The 17,995-nt window shown below is 26.6% G+C and overlaps 2 protein-coding genes across 2 annotated transcripts; both read left to right on the top strand.

Moving 5' to 3' along the window:
* The first annotated feature begins 28 nt into the window (after positions 1-28).
* LOC130665243 (acyl-CoA-binding domain-containing protein 4) lies at positions 29-9,055 on the top strand. The gene is made up of 5 exons (XM_057465567.1): positions 29-508; positions 5,229-5,585; positions 5,670-5,821; positions 6,859-7,218; positions 8,302-9,055. The coding sequence occupies exons 1-5, from the start codon at positions 448-450 to the stop codon at positions 8,437-8,439; spliced, it is 1,068 nt and encodes a 355-aa protein (XP_057321550.1). The 5' UTR covers positions 29-447; the 3' UTR covers positions 8,440-9,055.
* Positions 9,056-10,649: 1,594 nt separating this feature from the next.
* On the top strand, positions 10,650-17,959 carry LOC130665242 (prostatic acid phosphatase-like). Its single transcript, XM_057465566.1, has 5 exons — positions 10,650-10,978; positions 11,314-11,412; positions 14,193-14,615; positions 15,418-15,976; positions 16,045-17,959. The coding sequence occupies exons 1-5, from the start codon at positions 10,874-10,876 to the stop codon at positions 16,164-16,166; spliced, it is 1,308 nt and encodes a 435-aa protein (XP_057321549.1). The 5' UTR covers positions 10,650-10,873; the 3' UTR covers positions 16,167-17,959.
* The last annotated feature ends 36 nt before the right edge of the window (positions 17,960-17,995 follow it).

Genomic DNA, 17,995 nt, shown 5'->3' with positions numbered 1-17,995 from the left:
GGTTAAATATGAGAATTCTACACAGACATCAGCAATCATAGCATCGATGCATTGAAATTGCAAGAAAATAAAAAAAAATTAAAATAAATAATAAAGAAGTTTTTTTTTATCTTTAAACTTTAAACGTACGTCGAGTTATCGTGTCATTATTGCTATCAACATACTAAGTATAAGTCTGAAAGTTAAATGTGTGTTTTATTTGGTTTAGTGCTTACTCTCACTTATTAATATATATATATATACATATATATATATTTTTTTACTTTGTTTATTCATTATTATTTTATCCCAGTTTTAATGTTAGAAATATAGGAGTGGTGAAAGGACTTAATTGTTTTTTAGTTTCTCATGTTTTAATTGTCTATTGTTATCCACATATATTTTATTTCTGTTAAGTCATTGTGTATATATATATACGTTGATATATTTGTTAATAATTAATTAATAATGACTACTGAGGAAAAATTCGATGCGGCTGTCAATGTTATTAGAAATCTACCGAAAAATGGTAAATTATTTTTATTATTATTCATTTTTTTTTTTTATTAAAATTTTAATGATCCAAAGTCCATTTTATTTTAATGACATCATTAATTATTTTTTAAATATTTTATTTAATTTTTGTATTTATTTTCAATTGGATTTTTTTTATTTAAATTTTAAAAAATATTAATCATTAATTGATTAATTTATTTATTTAGAAAAACTAGAATATTCTATTTAATATTTTATTACGGTCTATATGTGTCAATGTAAGAATATATGAATGTGTATGTATATATATGAATGTATGTATGTATAGTGCATTCATTAAAAACTGTATAAAAAGTTCCAATACATTAAACAAAATTTATTGAGAATTTGAAAGGGAAAATAACGCGCTCTTAAACTTTCTTATTTATAAATTATCACTTTCACATCTTTCAAAAAAAATCTTTTTTAGGTATCGATATTTCATTATTATTATTATTATTTACGTATAATTTTATAGACTTAATTTTCTAAACTCAGTTAATTGCTTAATTTTGTAAATTAATTTGAATAATTGACTACTGGTAAAAAAAATCGGAATGCTGCAACAAATTTCTTGTAAGAGGTCCGTAAATTTTTACTTTAATTTGACTAATGATCAACAAAAATTGAGAACTAGAAAAAGTCACGAGAATAAAGAGACGAAATGACCTTTGAAAAATTGTTTCATTAATTGATCAAACTGTCCATAATACCCGTGAAATAAAAATATATATTTACATTCTGGATGCGATAAGATGGAGAACTTCCTGTAAAAAAAAATCCATATGGGAATCTAGCCTAGATTTTTATGTGAGTTCCATCGTGGGGTTTTCGGATGAATTCCCATATGGTTTCCTGTAGGAATCTAGCATAGATCCCGATATAGATTCTCACATGGGTTCCTATGGGAATCCACACTGCCGAATCCATGTGAGAATCTAATATAGATTCCTATGTGGATTTTTACGATGATTTTCCATAGGAATCTGCACCATTTCAAAATCCATATGGGAATGTATGGATTAGGAAAATTAACAAAAAGCGTCACGTTATTGATACAAATGCCATAAGAAGTGTATGTTTTTTATAAACTTTTTTGAAGTACAATACCTTTGTACGATTCCTAATTTAGTGTTTTATTAAAATTATTTGTAATTTCTATAAAGATGTAATACTTCTTAAATTAATTAATTAATTAATAATTTATTACAAATACTGATATAAAAATCATTAATGAATAAATTTTTTGTTAAAAATTTTCCTGCCAAAGAAAATAAATCTGTTCTTTTTTCATATACGCGTTATCAAGACAGTAGACATAAAAAATCCAGATACCCCGGATTCTATAGAAATTACTTATATAGAAACTCAGATTCCTACATAAATTTCCCACAAAAAATCCATATATCCAAGTTCCTAGACGGGAATCTAGATACTCACAGTTTTCTATGTGGATTTCCCATATGGAAATCCAGATACCCATGGATTTTTATATGAATCCATACAATCCTACACGGAGAAAAACGTCGGCTCAAAACGTAACAATTTTTATTATGCTGTTGACCAAACTTGAAACAGGAAGTGAAGCATCCAAAAATTTATTATACTCTTATAAAAAATTATTATGCCGCTTCACAATTATTATAATGTATGAAAGTAATTGTTATTAAAGCTTATCGATAAGTTTCTCGCATGTAGTAAGTGTTGTGATACAGCATAATAATTTTTCGTATGAGTGTAATCATTTTTTGTATAGGCACAATAATTTTTTGGATGCTTCCCTTCCTGTTTCAAGTTTAGTTGATAGCATAAAAAAAATTGGTATAGGTTTCGGGCCAACATTTTTCTCCGTGTAAATTAATTCCCATGGATTCTTACATAAATCCATACTTTCTTTTGTAGATTCCTACACAGAAAAAAAAGTTATCTTGAGTCAAGAAAATATTTTTGAAGACAAACGTTTTCGGGAACCAAGTCAAGATTTTCTTGAGCCAAGAGAATTTGTCTGGGTTAAAAAAAATTCGTCTTGGTCGGAGAAGATTTTTACTTTATCTGAGAAAATTTAAGTCTCCAAAAAAATTTTCTTGAATCAAGAATATTTACCTTCAGTCAAGAATTTTTTTTTTCTGTGTATGGGTTCCCTCGCAATCCCACATGGATTTTTTTGATAGGAATATTATTACTATTTATTTTAGGAAACTTTAATTCCATGGTTTTGTTTTTTTCTTTTCTTTCATTTAGTTAAATGTCGATCAAATTTTATTATTTAAAATAATTAGTTAATTTGATTATTTTAGTCTCATTAATTTATGGTTTGAAAAACAAAAAATTAAAAAATTTTGAGATATCAATTAAATTTTTTCACAAATTTTATTTCAGCAGATAAAAAAAAAATATGTATTTATTTATTTTATCTGTTTATGATAACGCAAAAATATGTCTATTTACATAACATATTATTGATGTTTAAAAATATGAATATTAAATTTTAATTTTTTATATATTTAAAATTTTTAATATTTTTTATTTTGGTATTTATTTATTTTTTTGTTCTTTGATTTTATTTATGAATAAAACAAGAGCTAATTAAAAAAACATTAATTCTCTAATTTTTAAATAAAAAAATAAAACTTTATCCTCTAAAAAAAAATTGTGTGTCATATCATAAAATTATTTTTTCAAACTTATAAATAAAAGATTTTATGCAATATAAAGTATGCAAGGTTTTTTAAAATAAATATCTTCATTTGTGATAAATATTTTGATAGTCGCAAAAAAAAAATTAATGATAATTTTAATAAAAAGTAAAGATAAATTTATGTATATTTTTATTTATAAACAAATATTTACATTTTTTTATTTTTTATAATCGAACATGAGTAAGAATTATTATCCGCGTAATAACTCTAGGTAATTTTACTCCCAAGAAAGCAAAAAAACAGTAGATTGGATCGTTCCTAATTTGTACGTCATACAAATTTTAAATTATAATATTTTGTAATTTATAAATAAATTATTCAAGGCCTAGAGTGTAATTTGTCTAGGATTTCCGAGATTTATAACATAAACATTAAGTCAATTTTTATTGTTATTATAATTATCAATAATTTTCATTTGATTTTAAAACTGAAACTAAATCAATTTTATAAAAAAAAGAAATTCATAAATATCCCAATCAAAATAATCCATGTAGGATTCAATGGAAATCCATAAAAATTCATGTGGGAAACTATAGTTGTACATAAGGATCCATGGGGATCAACATTAGAAAGTACGAATTTATATAGGAACCCATGTCGGGTAGTATGGGTAACTGGATTCCCATAGAGAAAATCCATATAGGAAAATATAGATACCCTAATTCCTATACAGGGATTCTACACAGTTTCCTGTGGGTACCGGGATTCCCATACAAAAAATACAAATAGAAAATTGGATATCTGGATTTCTGTACAAAAATTTTATACACATAGTAAATCATGTATAAGTCGACATAGAAATCTTAACTAGTTTCCCTTTGTGAAAATCCACATATTAATCCATAGTAGTTTCCCTTGTGGATTATTGCATGGTTCGGATTCCTATGGGAAATCATTGTGAAAATCCTCATAGAAATCCATACTAGATTCTCATAGACTTTTGCCTGGCTGGTATTTCTAAGGGAAATTATAACAGAAATCCTCATAGGAATCCATACTAGATTCTCATGCGGACTTTTACCTAGCTTAGATTTCTATGGGAAATCATTATAGAAATCCTCATAGGAATCCATACTAGATTTCCATATGAATTTTTGTATGGTTTGGATTCCTATGGAAAATTATTATAAAAATCCACATAAAATTTCATCTAGGATTCCCATATGGACTCTTGCATGGCTCGGATTCCTATGGGAAATCAATATTAAAATTCACATAGAAATCCATACTAAATTCTCATAAGGAATTTTGCATGGTTTGGATTCCCATATAGATTCGGGATGGTGTGGATTCCTATGGAAATCCATGTGAAAATCTATGCTGGATTCCTACAGGAAACCATATGGGCATCCATCCGAAAACGCCATGGAATCTTCATGGGAATCTAAGCGGGATTTTTGTATAGGAATAATTTATGTCTACATTGTCCCTTTTTTAACCAATACTTCAAATTTTTTTTCAATTAATTAATAAAATTTTAATGAGATTATTACAGCTCGAGGTCGTTGAATTAATTTTAAAAAATAGGAGGGGGGGGGGTGTCTAAGAATATTTTTATACTTTACATCAGACAATCAAACACTGCCCGAAATTCTATACAAAGAAAAATAAAAAAATTTGAAAAGGTGTTAATTTCAAAAATAAAATTTTACAGTTTAAAATACAAAAAATTCAAATTTTAAAAGTTAATGTCCTCGATCACCAGATATACTTACAATTAATTAATTATTTTACACTTTATTTAGTTAAAATATTAATTAGTTTTTAGTAATAAGTAAACTATAATTAACTATTGAACTATTTACGTCATAGTGATAATTAAAATATTTAATTTATGCAATTATTTATCACGATCGTTGTCTAGTTTTTTTTTTTTTAGGTAAACCTATCAATTAAATACATAAATAATTTGCATAAATTATTAAAAAAAATGTAACCTTGAATAAATTGTAAAAGTAAAAATAATTTAATTTATTGAAATATTAAAATAAATAAAAATATATAATATATTTTTAGGTGCTTACCAGCCGAGTCATGAATTACAATTACGTTTTTATGCTTACTACAAACAAGCAACAAAAGGCGCATGCCAGCAGCCAAAACCAGCATTTTGGGAAGTCGTAAAAAAAGCTAAATGGGATGCTTGGATGAAACTAGGAAACATGAGTCGCCAGGAGGCCATGAATAATTACGTCGATGAACTGAAAAAAATTGTTGAAACGATGTCTTACACTGATAATGTGGCCAATTTTTTAGGAAGCTTAGATTCATTTTATGAAAGTGTACCCGCTGAAGATTTAGAATTGCTCGTCGGCCCAGTTATTGAACGTATACGTTCACAACCCGGTTCACCATTATCTGGATCGCCATTAGGTAAATCTGCTTCAAGTATTGAGTAGTAAATTTAATTTAATTATCAATTCATTGTTTTATTTTATTTTGTTTTATAAAATTAAGGATCTAGAGAAACATCACCACAAAGAGTACGCAATTCATCACGTCATATTACTAGTAGCTTGGAAACAAGCCCAGCTAGTAGTCATAGTGCTAGTCCGTTACCACCTGATAGTGATGGTGATGAAGAAGAAGAATTTAAAGATACTTTAGAGGTTAATTTTTAATTATTATTTTTAGTTATATGTGTCTATCCTAAAAAAGTTGGTGTTATGATGCAGCTTATAGTCGTCATAGCAACGGTTGCTATGGAAACTGTTGTCATGGCAACGGTTACTATGGAAATTGTCATAGTAACAGTTGCTATGAAAACTGTTGTCGTGACAACGGTTGCTGTGGAGAGTGGTGTAAATGGCAACAGTTGCTATGGAAACTGCTGTCATGGAAGCTATTGTCGTAGTAACGGTTGTTATGAAGATTGCTGTCGTGGCAACGGTTGCTATGGAAATTGTTGTCATGGTAACGGTTGCTATGGGGACTGGTGTCAATGGCGACGGCTGCTATGGGGACTGTTGTTAATGGTGACGGTTGCTATGGAAACTTCTCATGACAAAACTAAAAATAAAACCTGGTAGCAATCTTCGGAAATATTTTGTCTAGAGATCAATATTTATGAAGTTCTTTTGGGCTTGAAAAAGATTCTAAAATATCAGCCTGATAACTCAAAAATTGAGCGAACTCCTAAAGAGATGCCCGTTCCTATTTAAAAAGCATGTGAAAAATTTTTCATTTCTTTTTTTTTTAGTTCTTAAGTCTATAAAAAAAAATGACAAAGCAAAAAATTTAGTAAAGAACAAGAATTTTTTTTTAATAAAATAAAATCTAAAAAATTAAAAGAAAATATTTTTATAAAGAATCCAATTATTTACGAATAACATCTCGTGCGTTATGTCAGCAAAATTAATGGAAAACACTTAACTTGAAAGTTAAAAGAGAAATTGAAGTCTTTTTAGAATAACTTACTTCGTCTACTTCAATATTTATTCAACTTTCAATTTATGATACGAAGTTTTCTAATAATTTCGCTGACTAACCCGGGATTTTTTTTTTGTGCAGAAAATTTAATTTTTTACGAAAAAATTATTTTTGAAATTTGATTTAAATTTTACGTCACCCGAAACCACTGCGGTGACAAATTCAAAATGAAATTAAAATTTTTAATAAATAGTTAATTGAATAAAATTGTTTACAGTCAGCACCAGTAGAAAAATCAATCAAAGAATCAAAGTCTTCCACAGGACATGTACAATCAAAAAAAATTACACAGGACCAAGTTAAGTCAGCAACATTACCATCAAATTTAACAAACGGCCACGTTCATAATAAAAAAGAAGATAAACATAATTTAATGAGTAATGAAAAACACAATAATCAAGATCGCAGCAGAGCAAGAGAAAAGAAAACCGATAGAGATCTAAGTGATGATATTAAAAATGAACTTATAAATCAAATGGCCGAGACACTGCAAACTTTACAGAATGATTTAGACAGGATAAATGGCCGTGTTAGGAGTCTAGAAGGACAAAATTTACAATTACTCGCTCCACAATCGGTAAATATATTTATTTATATACTTGGGATATTAAGTTTTTAGAATCGGACAAAAAAAAATTATTATTTTTGGAATAAATAATGAAGTCTTTGTGAAGTTTAAATCAGTCATAAATATGAAATATAAATTAACTTATTCATATACTTTATTTCAACGGGATTTTATGTTTTCGAGTCAGGAATATCTTTGTAAATATTGAGTTATCGGAAAAATTGCAAGAGACCTTTTTTGTAGGGATTTGAATTATCTACAAAAAAGGTATCTTGTAGTTTTTTTTTAAACTTGATAGTTATTGAGATATTTTGAGTTTAAAATATTCTAGGGTCTTCTGGACTCGTTAATAATAAAAATATATGGACTGTCAAAGATTTTCCTTGAAATTTAAAGGAAATTACTTGAAATTATTGACAAGTTCAATCAGTCATAAATATAAAATATAAATATCATTATAAATTAACTTATTTATATACTTTATTTTTACATAACTTTAAATTTCCAAATGATAAAAGTCATGAAAATTAAAATCACAATGTATTTTATTTTATTTCATTTAAGTTATTTTTTTTTTTATTGTCCATAAGTCAATTAATTTTAAATAATATTAATTTTAAAGCTGATAGTTATTTTAAAAACCTCAATTTTAATTTAAAATTATTTTTTTTCTGTGTAATTAGTTTTTAAATTCGCGAAATTTCATAGCAAGACTTTAACAAACTCGCAATTATCAAAAACTAATTAAGGTTTTTTAAAAAAAAGTTAGTACTGTATTTTTTAAATTTTTTGAATTTAAATCCAACTCAATATCTTGATTGATTACATAGATCATATATTTTTAAATACTCACATTGTATTTTCATTTAAAATTACGCTTTCATTTTTTTAATTATCAACAAATCGATATTCATTTAAAATTTATAAATTTTATTTAATTTCCACGACAATTATCCTCGAAAATCGTAAAAAATTTCATCCATAGAGTACTCAACATAAAGTAATTATTTACTTCTTTTTAATGTCCGATTTTAAATATAAATGACTCAATTTTACAAAATTTTTAATTAATATTTCATTTTATTTATTAAGGAACGATCAAATATTTACCCAAGATGGTGGCCCCTATCCGATTGCTCACCAAGAATTTTAGCAATAATAATATTGTGGCCGTTTGCAGCTCAATTTTTAACAAACATAATCCGACGTTATCGCCAACAAAGAATTTGATCAAATTTATAATCGATAAATATTTTTATGTCTACTATATAAAACTATTTCTCGATAAAATTAAAAATAGATAAAAATAGTTTATTATAAATTTTAAAATAAAAGACATTTAAATAATAAAGTTATTAATTGTTTACACAAATGAAAAATATAAATCAATAATTATGTAAAAAAATTTTTTTCTTTTATAAGTTAAATTTATATATAACAATAATTATTTGTATATAATGAAAGATAAATTATAAAACAAATAAATATTATTATTGTTCCTCAAATTGCTCAAATTGTTACCGATAAAGCTCTAATGAGGAATGTAAATTTACACGGTAGCCAATATATTTAATTATAAATTATATATTAATATAAATTTTAAAAGAAAATTAATGTTTAATAATAAATTGTCTATAAGACGTTAAATGTTTACTAATAATTTGATAAATTGTACAAAAAAAATACTATTACATTCACATATATATTTTTCATTATTAGTTCTTTAATTATATATATAAATAAATATTATCTCACGCTCTTATTTTTTTTTCAAGTATAAGTTTAATTATGTAATGTAAAGAAAAATTTTTATTATTGTTTAATTTTTTTTTTTTGTCAATTTTTGTTCTATGGGATTTATTTTGATTCTGTTGGTTATAATTTTATTAATTATTTCGTTTATAATAAATATTTTATGTATATTGATAATAAATTTTTAAATAGTAATCGACTTGTTCTTTTGTAAATTTTATTTAATAAACAAAAAAAAAGTTTATAACTCCTATGGGAAATGATCAATAAGTTCAGGATTAAAAACTCCAATAAAGTCGATTGGAATTTAAGTAGAAAGTTTTTGAGGTGACTCAAGTTTACGATTGAGATTCAATTGAATTCTATCGGTTTTAATTTGAAAATAAAATTTTTCTGATTTATTCTGATCAATAATTTTCAATTGGAATCAATCGGAGTTTTTAATCATGTGTGTAGTGTTTGATTATGATTGTAAGCAATCCAATTTAACCCTTGTAATTTTAATTTATGAAAAATTTTAGGAAAGAAAAAAATTTCAAGAAATTAAATGAATAATTGATTTGATTTAAAAAAATGATTTATTTTCTTGAGTAAATTTTCGTTTTTAATTTATAATGCACAAAATTTTCTTGGGGCGGGTAAAAATTTTTTTGCGCCAAAAATATTTATTTAATTCAATGAGTGTAAATGTAGCAGACATAAGACGATTTTCGAATTACATGTAAAAAAATTAAACAATTAAATTGATATGATAAAAAAAAATGCATGTACTGATTTTATAATTTTCTACAAGCCCATTTTTTAATTTTCTTGTTTAAAAAATTTTATTTTATTATTTAAAAATTTTAAAAATTGTCTGATGTCTGGCAACTTTACTCTCATTGAATTCAAGTAAATTTATTTAAGCCGGAATAATTATTTACTTGATTCAAAAAAATAATGAGAGTGAATGTAACTGACAGCTGTCAATTTTTTAAATTTTTGAAAAACCAAATAAAAATTTAAAACTGCGTACTTAGATAATTTAAAAATCTTGATACTGTAGTTAGCCAACGTCCAATAATTTTTGTTATGATACTGAAGTCAGCCGACGTCTAATAATTTTTTGATTTTTTTTTAAAGGATAAATTATAAAAAAAAATTATTTAAAAAAATTGCACTTATAGTTTTTTTAATTCTCTATATGTGCATATTTTTAGTTTATTTTTTTTTTAATAATTTATCATTTTTAAAAAATTCCAAAGATTGTTAAGTGTCTGTTAACTTCAGGATTTTAAATAATCAGTGCGCGCATTTTTTAAATTTCATTATTTGAATTAATTTATTTATTTAAAATTTATAAACTGTCTCATGTCTGCTACATTGACACTCAAAAAATATGTTATTTTGCCATTAAAAAAAAAACATATTTACTTGTATCAATTAATATATACTTGTAACTGTCAATTATTTTTTTATCGCAGTGTTAATTTCTCGGGTAAGCAAAATTATTATTATTATTATTTATTTATTTCAAATAAATTATGATAAAACTTCGTTAATGTTCGGTTTTGCATATAATATACATACATGTATATATATATATATATATATATATATATTGACGTATTGTCAGCCAATTAAAATATGGCATCTTGACACAAGCGCGTATTCTATTCAAGTAAATTTTTTACAATGACATCAAAAAAATACAATTAAAATTTTTAAATCTAAACAACAATTAAATTAAATTCTTCTATAATTAATAATAAACTTAAGAAAAAGAAATCGACTTTTTTTTTCTATTTACATTCAAATAAAATCGATACTAAATTTAAATAAAAGTGAACAAAAAAAAATGGTGAAAGTTTTCATTGGATAAAAATTTGAATCTAAAATATTAAAATAAGTGTTACTATATACATAAATAAATATGAAATTAATTATAAATATTATTTTAAACTGTTGTTTTATTGTTTCGGTATTTTCTACTCATGATAATTCATCTGACTTGGGAACTATTGTATTTACAAACATAGTAAGTAATTTTCTTTTTTAAATTTAAAAAATTACAAGCTTAATTGATTATTATATTTTTTTTAATGGAAATATATTTACTTATATATTATTATTCATTGACTTTTATCAGTTGGCCTCTAAAAATAATTACTAACCTACATTTTATATATAGAACTTTTACTTTCAAATTTGAAATTGAAAGTTTTGTTTTTTATTTTTATTTAGTGAAATACAAATTTATTACAAGTGTGTAATTTAAATAATTTATTATCATTATTATATATGTATGAAATATATATGTTGTTAATTATATACCTTGTTTATATATATGTATACATATAAATATTATTACAGCTGTTTAGACATGGGGACAGAACACCTGTGGAACCTTATCCGAATGATCCTCATCGTAATGAATCAGAATGGCCTGTACCATTTGGTCAATTGACAACTGTAAGCTACCATTTGATATATTTTAATTATATATCTTGATACCTTATTACATATTTATTAATTTATTTATACACATATTTATATTTATTATTAAAACCGATATTTAAATATGACACTGAAGTTAGCGGAGTCTAACAATTTGATTTTTTAAAAAACGATAAATTATAAAAAAAAAAAATATTTAAAAAAATTTCACTCATAGTCTTTTTAATTTTCTACATGTGCATTTTTTCAGTTTATTTTTTTCTTCAAATTTAACTGTTCAAAATAAAATCCGAAAATTTTTGTCTGCTAACTTCAGGATCTTTATTTAAATTCAAATTTTTAAATGAATTATTTAAATATGATACTGAAGGCGGGTATTTAAAAAAGTATTTTTTAAATAAAGAAATAAAATATTTGTAGAATAAATTTTTGAAAATTTATTTACCGGAAGATCAGAACGTTTTTCGCGAAAGAAAAAAAAAATGGCAAGTAAAAAATCTATTGGATGACTAGATTTTTAAAATGTTTATTTATTTACGCTTTCAGAAATTTTTCAAATTTTCATTACATTTGCATTATCCAGTGCGAATAAACAAAAAGAAACTACAATAAACAACAGATGAATCGTTTATTTGAGAAACCCCATAAGTCATGTTTTTTACGAAATTGGGTTTTTTGGATTTTTGGGTTCTTTGGATGTCCCTTCATAGAAACCAATCAAAATATGCATCAAATCAGCGTTTAAAAAAAAATTAACGGGTTGACAGCTATTTCATTTAATTGAGAAACCCCATAAGTCAATGACTCCAATAATCATATGCAGTTTTAGTTTTACAGAAATCAATTTTTTTTTTTTATTTAAAATTCGCGCTTTTTTGGGAAATTAATTTCAAATATTGTTTTATTGTTGACTGTTATATGACTAATTAAAATGTTTTAACTGTGCGTCATAAAAGTTGATATTTTCACAGAGTCGCTTTTCTACCATACGTCCATGCAGCAAAAAAAATTGCTGACTTTTTGCTGATAAAAATTACCAACTGATTAGTGATAGCAAATTGTCGACGAATTCAACAAAAAGTCAGCAATTTTTTTTTTTGTGCCACGGGAAATTTTTTTCAATTCATACAAAGATTTATTCTAAGTTTCTATATAAATTTTTTATAAGAATTAAATTGACAATTTATCAAGACTTAAAAATTATTACTTAATTCTTAACATTTCATAAAACGTAACTACAATTAGTTATTATTTTATCATTAATTATATGGAGGAAAACTTTTTGCACATAGGGTAAGAGCACCAGTACCCAGCCCCAAACCAGTAGTCAGCCACCTCATGTTAAACTATATCTATATATATTTTGAGCCAATGTTAAAGTATATGACCGGCTGGGTACTGGTTAGGGGCTGGGTACTGATGCTCTTACCCTATTTTATGATAATTTATACAAAAAAAAACTGATAATACACACATACATTTAGAACTTAAAAAATAAATAAATAAGTAACAATAATCTATGACTTATAGTGTATTGTTATCTACTATAAAAAATACATACGATAAAAATATAAGCGGTTATCATTTTTTTTTTATTTATAAATATATAGAGAATAACGAACTTGACATATGAGAATTGAACTATGAAAAATAAAAAATTTTTCTGCCTGGTTGAGACATCCGATTCACTTCAATAAGATTTGATCGGAAATTTCTGAAAAATATATTATTTTCCGATTGGAACCGATTCAATCGGAAAATAATATTTTTATTTTTATGCACTTTTTTCGATTGAAAACGATTCATTCCGATTATACTCAATCGGATCCCAATCGGACTTCAATCGTAATTCTTAACCAGGGTGTTTGAGATACAAAAAAAGAGGATATTTTTGTGAATTTTTTTTTCAGAGTACCTTTGTTATTAAAATTCTTAAAATTTGTGTCATTATTAAGCATCATTTCAAGAATATTCTGTTAAATTTTCATAAAAAAATATTGAAAAACAAGCCTGTGGTAGTGGGGAGAGACGAGTCACTTAAAAAAAGTCTCCATGCCGTAGGCAGGATAACTCATGACTGCCTCATCTGAAATGAAAAAACCAAAAAAATGTCTTTAGTACATAAGTTTATCTTGGATTTGAGCGAAGGAATAAACAAAATATTTATTTTTGAATTTTTAGTAAAGGTGCAATAAAAAACTCTGATTTTTACCAAAAATTGCTCCTTTTGTTTAATTAAAAAATAAGTGGTTATTGAAAAAAATAAATCCTTCGTTCAAAACTAAAATAAACTTATGTACTAAAGAAATTTTTTTGGTTTTTTGATTTCAAATAAAGCAGTCATGAGTTATCCTGCCTACGGCATGGAGATTTTTTTTTTTAAGTGACTCGTCTCTCCCCACTACCACTGGCTTATTTTTCAATATTTTTTAATGAAAATTCAGCAGAATATTCTTGAAATGATGCTTGATAATGTCACAAATTTTAAGAATTTTCTAAAGAACGTATTCTGAAAAAAAAAATGTCCTCTTTTTTTTGTATCTCAGACCCTTTTCCCCCTTAATTAAAATAAATTTCCTATTAAAAGAACATTCAGAATAATTATTAATTTTATTTAAATATCAGAAGCAATTTATTCAAGGCGCCAAAATAAAATTAATTTGAAAAAAAAATGATTTATCATTAAAAAATGAGTGTATAAATGATAACAATATTACACATTTAAAAAGAAATGAATCATAGATTAAATAAACGGCAAAGTTCAATGTACAATTTTATATAATAATATTTTTTAGACGGGAATGCATCAACATTTATTATTAGGTCAATGGCTAAGATCACGGTACCGTAACCTGATACCAGATCACTATTCGGTTAATGATATTTACGTACGTAGTACAGATGTTGATCGTACGTTAATGTCAGCGGAATCAAATTTAGCTGGATTGTATCCACCTAAAGGCAATCAGAGATTTGATAACATGAAATGGATGCCGATACCAGTGCATACGGTACCTGAGGAACTGGACAGTGTGCTAGCTGGTAAAAAAAGATGTCCACGTTACGATTACGAAAAAAAATTACTTATGGAATCAGAGACATTCAAAAAAATAAACCGCCAGAATTCAAAGCTGTATGATTATTTAACAATTCATGCGGGAAACAAAATTGATTCGCTGAGAGAACTTGAGTATCTTTACAACACATTATATATTGAGGTGATTTTCATAAATTATTAATTCACAAAGCTTAAGTTGTTATTCACAATAGTTCATGTGGTTCATGCACGAAAAATATGACGTTAAATGCCTACTCGGTTTTATGTATTTTTATTTTAAAGGCTAATCGTCTCTGATTGGTCGCGATGATGATTTTAAATATTTAAAACCACTAAATATGAATAAAAGATATGAAATTTATAAATGGGCGGAGTCTTATCCCCACCTGATACAAATTCAAAGCTGATTGCTAAATTACTGGTCGCTTCCTTCGGAAAAAATGTTTTTTCGCGCGTGCGCAGATGGCAATGCGCACTGCTTTTGCGCACATTTATTTTAAGCAAGATACAAAAAGAAAATGTTGAATTCAAGAATTTCTATAGAATTTCTCAAGATTTTTACACCGGCTAAGAAAATCCATAGAAAATCAGGACTCACTGACTTGTGGAAAGAAAAAATTTTTCCAAAGAAAGCAACCACTTTAGTCTACGCATGCGCAGATCGATTGAGCATGCGCAGTACACTCGAACACGATACTGCTTGTTGGTATAAAATGACGTTTTATCGTGCACCCGTGCATAAAATATATTAGACACTGCACCCGACCAATCAGAAATGATCAGTGTTTAATAGAAAAGGTTATGAGCCCGATGTTAGGCATTTAACGGCGTTTATTTTGAGCATGTATTATATGAACTATTGTACAGACAATACTCTAGTGTGTTGGTACCACTTGCCAAAGGCTTGTGTCCACAACTTGGTACAAAAAATACTAAAATTAGTGTTTAATACTTTTTTTCAGACCTTATATAATAAAACGTTACCCGCCTGGACAAAATCAGTGTATCCAGAGAAAATGAAACCGCTTGCAGAATTTAGTTTTAAAATAGCAGCCTACAATAAAATAATGCAGCGACTAAAAATAGGTTCGCTGATAGGAGAAATGACTGATCACATGGTCTCAAAATCCCGCGGCAAATTATCACCTGATAGAAAAATATGGATGTATAGCGCTCATGATGATACTGTTGCTAATTTATTGATGGGATTGAATTTATTTTATCCCCACTTCCCACCTTACACGGCGACAATTCTCATTGAATTACGAACTAATTCAGTTAATGAATTTTTCGTAACGATTTCTTATAAAAACACTAGCGGAGAGCCAAGTCTGCTAACCTTACCAGGTTGTACGCCATCTTGTCCACTTGATGACTTTGTAAGATTAACTAAAGACGTCGTGCCGACTGATCTTGAGAGAGAATGTCTGATTGGTTCATTAGATAATCAAAATATTTTAAGCTCTAATCAAAATGGTTACCACAATTTTGACAATCGGGTTAATATTCCTATGGTAGTTGGTAAGTTAAATACGAAATGTCTATTTTTTTACTAATATGTTGTGTTCTTAATTATTTTATTTTTTCAGGAATATTGATATCGACAATAATAATGATTACTATAATGATCGCACTGATACTATTTTTTTATTGGCATTACAAGCGTAATTACCATCAGTATTACTTGCGTCTTTCAACAGAACCACTTTAGAAGACTTTTATTTTTCAATTGCAAAAGCTCAATATTTATTATCAATTAATTTTTATAGTATGATATGTTTGTTTTAATTTTAATTTGTGCATAATATTGTAATTATAATACAGAATATTTTTCTGAAACACTGCGCTACCGGAAGGTCGACGGTTCGATTCCGGTTCGATGCCTATGTATTAAAATTAAATATATTTTTAATATTATCTCCTTTAAGATGCATAGAAAGTTATTAAATTATCTACGATACATCACAAAAAATTGTTAACTAAATTATTGAATTCCCTGGTAGAAATTTTTCCGGGCGTGTCCGATTACAAAACAATACCTGGTCAGGGTAATAACATACCCTGGTTATATGACCCCTAGATGCCCGGCCGGAGGAAACTACGATATGGCTGGCAGGTATTAAGCCGAGTGTCCCCTGGCGGATTTCATATTACGGTAATGTATCGTAATGCGGCGGTATACTTACGGCAACAGTGTCAATATGCCGTAATTCTACGGTAAATTTGCCGTAAAAAAATCAGGTACAGCTGCACTGGGCATTTACGATAAACTGTAAACATTTTGTTAGACTGTAAATTCCGACATCCTAAGGGTAATTAATAGTTGTAGTGTATTTCAAAGTAGATATACCGTAAGGTTACGTTAACTTTCTCCTGGGGTTCTAATATTGCAGTGGTTTTTACAGTAACTTACGGTTACTTATGATCGCACAAATAGTTACTGTATTTTTACTGTAAATTTACCGTATTCTTACAGTCATGCTACGGTAATTTTTTGCTTAGTAGTCATGCTAGTGTAGGATTAGGTAGTCTTACAGTCATGCTACGGCAGGATTAAAGTAATTTTTTGCCGTAAATTTACCGTTTTCGTACAGTAATGTTACGGTAGAATTACAGTAATTGACACTGTAAATTTACCGTATTAATAGTCATGCTACTGTAGGACTACGGTAGTTTTTGCTATAAATTTATCGTAGTCTTACAGTCATGTTACGGTAGGATTACAGTGAATTCTACTGTAAAGTTGCCGTATTAATAGTCATGCTACTGTAGGATTACGGTAGTTTTGGCTATAACTTTACCATAGTATTACAGTCATGTTACGGTAGGATTACAGTAAATTTACCGTATCTATACAGTCATACTACTGTAGGATTACGGTAGTTTTTTACTATAAATTTACCGTATTCTATCAGTCATGCTACTGTAGTACTACGGTAAGATTACGGACGGTTATGGTATATTGTCCCAGTACCGGAACATGCGGTAAATTACCGTAATATCGGGTCCGCCAGGGTAGACACCTGATTGGTCGGGTTTCTAAAGAAACAAATTTCTATATCTCTGGATGTGTTGACCATTCGGACACTTGACTATTGTAAAACTTATCACCCAATCGACGGGTACCTGACCAGTAATTACTGCGTCAGTTTAAAATATTTGAATAGTATTTTATGATCATCAGAAAAAAAATGTTTTTAAATCTTATTCAAAGGCATGTTACGAAATATTTGTAATTAACGAATTTAAATATATTTAAAATTAATATTAAAAAAGAGAAAAAACAAATATTTTTTTTGTTTATTTATTTATTTATCGTAATAAAAGTAATCATGTATTTTGTGATTATTTGATATAAATATATAGTTATATACATATATATGAACTATAATAATTATTAAAATATATAACAATTGTATAAGATAACCTGAAATATATATCTACCTCAATTTATATTTACATTATTGGTGGGCTAATTAATTATTAAAATATACATGTACTTTATTTTATTATGTAAAATTTAATATGCAAAAGGAGTTT

This window comes from Microplitis mediator, chromosome 3 (genome assembly GCF_029852145.1).
Source record: "Microplitis mediator isolate UGA2020A chromosome 3, iyMicMedi2.1, whole genome shotgun sequence".
Classification (NCBI taxonomy): Eukaryota; Metazoa; Arthropoda; class Insecta; order Hymenoptera; family Braconidae; genus Microplitis; species Microplitis mediator.
The sequence above is the reverse complement of the archived record's forward strand: the minus strand, read 5'-3'. Positions and strand labels throughout refer to the sequence as shown.